The 6133-nt window shown below is 41.6% G+C and overlaps 2 protein-coding genes across 4 annotated transcripts in view; one reads left to right on the top strand and one right to left on the bottom strand.

The window, feature by feature from the left end:
• Nucleotides 1-1122: 1122 nt before the first annotated feature.
• The window catches only part of Npl4 (nuclear protein localization 4), a 48876-nt gene continuing 43865 nt past the window's right edge, over nt 1123-6133 (bottom strand). For all 3 annotated transcript variants that reach the window (XM_020962738.2, XM_020962737.2, XM_020962739.2), the window contains exons 7-8: nt 1720-2135; nt 1123-1535 (exon numbers count right to left, since the gene is read on the bottom strand). In XM_020962738.2, coding sequence (XP_020818397.2) covers nt 1376-1535; nt 1720-2135 — 576 coding nt within the window. In that variant the 3' untranslated portion in view covers nt 1123-1375. The remainder of the gene's footprint in view (nt 1536-1719; nt 2136-6133) is intronic.
• On the top strand, nt 3904-4731 carry LOC110191789 (uncharacterized). Its single transcript, XM_020962741.2, has one exon. The coding sequence runs from the start codon at nt 4117-4119 to the stop codon at nt 4519-4521; it is 405 nt and encodes a 134-aa protein (XP_020818400.2). The 5' UTR covers nt 3904-4116; the 3' UTR covers nt 4522-4731.

Raw genomic sequence — 6133 nt, 5'->3', positions numbered from 1 at the left:
TTTTGTACTGAAAATGTCGGGATTAAAGCCTGGTTTTTGCCTACAACAACAACAATATATTTTCTACAACAACAACTTTTAAAAAACAACAACAATTTACAAGTACAACAACAAAATTCAAAAAATTTATTAATTTAACCGCCAAATTGAAATTCAAATTCAAATAGACTATCAGTTGCCGCCCTATCAGTTAACCGAAGAATTTGAATTTGAATTTGAATTTGGCGGTCAGTTGCGCCAGTTGAGGCCCTCCTGCCGTTTCTGTTCGCCTGGTACTTCAGATTCAGAAATTAACGATTTTGTACTAAAAATGTCTTGATTAAAGCCTGGTTTTTGCCTACAACAACAATATAATTTCTACAACAACAACTCTTTAACAACAACAACAAAATTCAAGATATATTAATTCAACCGCCAAATTGAAATTCAGATTCAAACAGACAATTAGTTGGCGCCCTATCAGTTAACCGAAGAATTTGAATTTGAATTTGGCGGTCGATTACCGCCACGTTAGTAAATCGATAAATTTCGATGACGATACATATAAGTTTGGCAATCTAGCTATTTTATATATATATTTGTAGTTTAGCTATAAAATAGCTGAAGTGACAACTCTAATTTGCACCTCTTGCACTAAAATTAATTTGCTTTCTGCGGTTTCTGTTCGCCTGGTACTTCAGATCCGATTTTGTACTGAAAACGTCGAAATCGAAGCCTTGTTACCTACAACAACAAGTCTTTTACAACAACAACAAGGGCTACAACAACAACTACAACAACAAGGGCTACAACAACAACCACAACAAACTCGTTTGTAACAACAAATTTGAATTCAAATTTAAATATACTATCAGTACCCGCCATATCTGTTAACCGACAAATTTGAATTGAAATTATCGATAATTACCGCCTTATAAGTTAAATTTGAATTGGGCAGTCGGTTACCGCCATGTAATTTATAATTTAACCGCCAAATTTTATTTTGAATCTACATAAGAAACGTTAGACCAGAAATGCTGATCTGTCAGAGATGTTCATCTACCTATGTTGCTTTTTGGGGAGAAAACAGCATCACACTAGCTACCAGTGATTTTTATTTAGGTATATAAAATATATTATACATTTTCCATCCATTTTGTGGTTGTTTTATTTAATAAAATTCTTACACAATGTTTACATATATAGAGAAAGCGCCACATTTGCCTCTATGTGTTTTTTTGTGTATGCGTATGTGTGTGTGAGGGACACTCCATGTCTTCCTGTCGCCGCCGCCATAAGTAAGTATGATTCAATCTTTAGTTTTGTTCTACACCAGAATTTAGAGTGGTCTATCATCCGGGCTGCACCACATGGAATTGTGTGGGTCCAGGGATCCTTATCTGGGCAGCGAGCATATCTCGCAGGAAGTGAGTTCGCCGCGATTGATGAAGGTGCAGTGGTTGCACGTCCATGTGTTGGCGTCCAAGTCCATTGCCTCCACTCCAGCCGCACCGGCACTGGCCGCCGCTCCGCCGCTGGGATAGCTGGTGGTCCCACTGCAAAGGGAGAAGGTACCGAATTAAATACATCTTTCCATTCCAGATATTTCTTTGCATTTCGATTAATCTAGTATTGCTTCAAATGAACTTCTGCTTAAAAGCTTAAGCTTAAAACACATACATATATGTGATATATGCTGACCTATTTTCAAGTTATTTTGCGTATAGATATAAAACTTACCCGCTCCCGCCGGAGCTGGCCTGAATAAGCGATTCGAGAAGCTTCCACACCTCCTCGATTTTAAACTTGGCTGCCTGGTTGGGGTTCTTGGTGCGCACCGCTTCCAGGAGCGGACCCATGTGTTGGCGCAGCGGCAGCATGTCCATCTTGTACAGATAGACCAGCAGATGGAAGTCCGAGATGGCCTCGAGGAACTCCTCCTCGCCCCAGGCGGACAGATAGCAGCTGAGGGCATTGAAGTCCTGCAGGTGGCCATCGATGTAGCGGTTTTCGATAGGAAATGGTTGGCGCTTGTCGTACTCGGTGAAGGTGTACTGCGGCTGCAGGGGCGTCGAGGCGGGCACATCCACCAGCAGATACTCGACGGGCAGGGGGCGCGCCAGGCGCTGCACCTCGTTTCCGTACTGGTCCTTTTCCTGGAATCAAACAGAGAGAGAGACACAAATCACGTTAGTACAGGTGTTAACTACTTGGCCCACTGACCTACATCTGAAATGGGGCCAGAGCCTAATAAAACACAAAAAACTACGGCTGACGCGCAACAGACTCTCTTTCTCTCTAAAAAAAAAGCTCTTTTGCAAGAGCAACCTGTTAACACGTTAGCTCGGCAATGACCTTGCCATCGGCACTTGTCTGTGCTCATTTAGCTGGCAGTCGATCCAAGACAGACGGGTCTGGCAGAAGTCCAGTGTATGTAAGTCAGTCTCCCTGAAATGATGCTCTTAATGGCAATGCTTGTCGGGATACGTTCCGGGATCCCTCCAAATGATTCACAGTTTACATTTCTTGATAGTTTTTATCGACGTGTTTCCCCCTCAACAGCACTTGGTGCCATAAAAGAAAAATGTACATTACACCAGGCGCTGGGTGGAGCCAAAGGGGGCGTGTCTTCAGAGTAAAAATATTGCAGCGTGTTGCGGTTTAGGCATGTTGCATGAAAGCGCTGTTCTCATAAACGCAATTACTGCATCCTGTGACGCGTCCACAAAGAAGGGGCGGCGCACACCATGAAGCCAGCATGTCAACAATCGCCCCTTCGCGGCAGTTTATTCGATTGTAATGAAATGGCACGAATGCATCACTTTCATAAGCGTAAGTTAATTAGCCGTCGCCGGATGTCCGTATAGTGCGCCGGAGGACGAGGCATGAGTGTCCATCATGAGGATGGACAATGGCCCGGCCAAAAGGTACTAAGGAAGCCGATGCTATGCAGAATATGGACCATGCCTTAATTCTGTTAAAATACCAAATTGACTTGCAGTAGAACTTTCGTTTACTATCAGTGCATGCAACATAAATAATAGTTTTAAGTTTTAAATTCAATTTAATTCCCTAAAACTACATTTGGTCAACGGTTTCGGCCAATCTCAATTTTACAATGGCAAAACTTGGCGATAGCTAGCCTTCGGTTAGCTACACAAAGGAAACACACAGGTTGAGGCGTTGCTTTGAACAAAAACCAATTAACGTATAATCCAAAATTAATTAAATTTAATATTATCTCAGGCAAGCCATACATATCTTGCTTTAGAAAGTAAAACCTGAAGTACTTTAAATAATCAACTTTCCTGGAAATCTTGGAAATGGTGTTGTCATGGGATTTACAGATAAAATACTAAAAACTATTGTTGACTACAGCACAATCCAAATCAAAGCTCTGAAAAGACAAAGGATCCTAATACTTCACATATATTAAACCACATTAATGTTAGTTCTTTATCTCGCAAGGATACAACATAAAATTCAGTATAACTAACAGAGTTGAAAGAACTAAATTTAAAATATCTTTGCAAATGAGGTAATAAAAGTTATATAAAAAGCATACAGCAACTATTTTTAGGCACCATTGAGCTAATATTATATAAAATATTAAATGAAATAAAAATCTTACAAGCCAATATACAAAATTAAAATAACCTTGACGTTTGCCATCGACTATTAATTAGAATTTCAAGTTTTTCAACTGAAAAAGCTGACTTATATTTTTAGTTCTTACTTTTTTCCAACTCCTCTTAAGTCTCGTTTATATACAAAATCGGGTCGAGTTATATGCAAAATGTTTCACATGGCCTGAGGAGCAGAGAAATGCAGTAGCCTGCAGCAATAGGTTAGGGGAAGAAGAGCTCGACATTGACATTGAAAACGAGTAAAGAGAGAGCCAGGACGAAGGACTGAAAGCTAAAGGAGCTTTCGCTCTCCGCTTATAAAAGGCATGTCCTGGCAGGCTGAGGCTGCAGTTGCCAGCAAATCGTGAACGGCATTAGGTCGACTTTGGCGGAAACGGACTAGACTCGATTTGAAATTCAAAACGCGCTGTCCTTAGTTTCCTGTTTCGGTTTCTTCCCCAATTTCTGGCTATCATGCCCGCCCCCATTGGCAGAGACCTGGTGGATCATCATGTTCTGGACGGCGGTCGCCTCCTCGACGCTTACGTCCGAGAGATCGGCGGGATTGGCCAGTGCGGCGCCCAACTACCAGCAGCAGCACACTAAGCCACTACTGCGACCCACTGGCAGCAGCTGGCAGCTTAGCAATGCAGCATTCAAGTCCCGCCAGCAGCAGCAACAGCTCATGCAGCAGTACCAGAAGCAGATTCGCCAGCAGGAGGAGGAGGAGGCGCTGCAGCAGGAGCAGCTATCCCTGGACCAAATTGCCCGCGTAGATGGGCAGACGAAAAAGGAGCCAAAGGACGTGAAGAAGAAAAAACAACAACCGGTTGCGAACTGCAAAAAGAAAATCAGTCTGAAGGGTGAATGTAAAATATTCAAGGCTTTCACCTCTTGCAAGTGCACACAGAAATAGAGAAATCAGTGCAAGTGAAAACCAAAATGACCAAAGCAAATATTTTTTGATGCATTTTCAAACAATCAAGTTCCTGTGCATTTCCAAACAAAAGAATTGTCAATACAAAAAATAACATTTATAAAGCCAAATAATTTACAGAAGAGTTAAATAAGATCTATAATCAAATGGTGAGCTTAAATTTTAATAAAATCAAGTGAAAATGATACAGTGAAGTGTGATTGAAATTTATAAAACTGACGCGATTTTCAGCCTTGTGTTCATATCATTCCAAGGCAATATTTTTTTTGAGTTATTTACTTTGATATTTGCAATCAGGAGGGATTGGTTGTCATCATATCTCAGCGGATGCAGCCTTCAGCCGCCAAAGTCGGCATTTGTCTGAGACTCGCCGCATTCCATTTCGCATCCATCAAAGTTTCCTTTGATTAGCACATGATTTGACATGATGAAGGTTAATTTGCATGATTGAAGTCTGGCTGGAAGGCAGCAAGCAGCACATCAATCAGAAAAGGTCGCTTGCCCGCAAAAGTATGCTAATTAATTGTCAAACTCCATTCGGAAATCCCTACAGAGTGGAATGCGTGTGTGTGCCTTTCACTATTCGACAACGGAGTCCTTATTGTGCTCTGTTCGACCCAATGATTTCCTGTTTTGCAATTTCACACTTCCTGTAAAAGTTTGTAGTTTTTATGGGTATGAAAATCAATTAATTGGCTTGGGTTCCCGTTTATTTAATTTCATCATTTTGCGATGAACAGGAATATATCAGATTCCATGGAGGTGTCAGAACGAATTTCTTTAGCTAATGGCAGATATAATCCAGTTTGATTTAAAACCTGTTTCCAAAGCGATAGGTAAAATGGAATTCATTTCATTTCTCGACAGAATGGATTATAATTAATACGATTTAAGCAAGATTCTCGAGAACGTACAAGTATGATAGGATAAAATATAATCGAACAACTTCCACTGGCTGGCTGTGGTGGCCAACTTGAAAGCTATGCATTATTCAAACGAGAGTCCCCATTATCGCAGAGCTTGCACACGGCAGCAAATACCGGAATACCCTTGGAATATTTCCCGGCAAATATGAAGTGCACCACACTTGACCATATGGCTAGCAAAATTCCCAGCACGTTTGCAGAGTCATTAAAGTGGAGAAACCAATTATTGTCAGGGCCCCCAGACTGCTTATGGCAATTAACCAAGAAGGGGCATGGCATTTGTCCAGTTCGGAAGAGGTGCTTTGCCTTCCACAGTCCTTCTCCATCGAAGGTGACACACAGGCCACGCAATAAATGTTTATGGGCTGGCATAAAAACAGAAAGCCGGCCGATGGCCATAGTCCTGGCCCTATGGCACTGACAATGCGCCAAAGGAGGAGGAATTGCGCCAAAACCGCAGCAAACCAGGCCCCAAATTGCCTATCGATTTGGAGACTTGTCCTTGCCACTTTTCTTCTACTTTTTTTTGTGGGATTTTAAGCCGAATACTTTGCCTTCCCGACGCATTTGTGGAAATTGATGGAACAGGCAAATCTTGGATGGTACAGAAGCATTAAATGTTAGGATTTCAGGAATTCTCTCAAATGCATAAGTCCTGCTCTCAT

The sequence above is a fragment of the Drosophila serrata genome, unplaced genomic scaffold (genome assembly GCF_035046125.1).
Source record: "Drosophila serrata isolate PLE 108 unplaced genomic scaffold, ASM3504612v1 contig_360, whole genome shotgun sequence".
Taxonomy (NCBI): Eukaryota; Metazoa; Arthropoda; class Insecta; order Diptera; family Drosophilidae; genus Drosophila; species Drosophila serrata.
The sequence above is the reverse complement of the archived record's forward strand: the minus strand, read 5'-3'. Positions and strand labels throughout refer to the sequence as shown.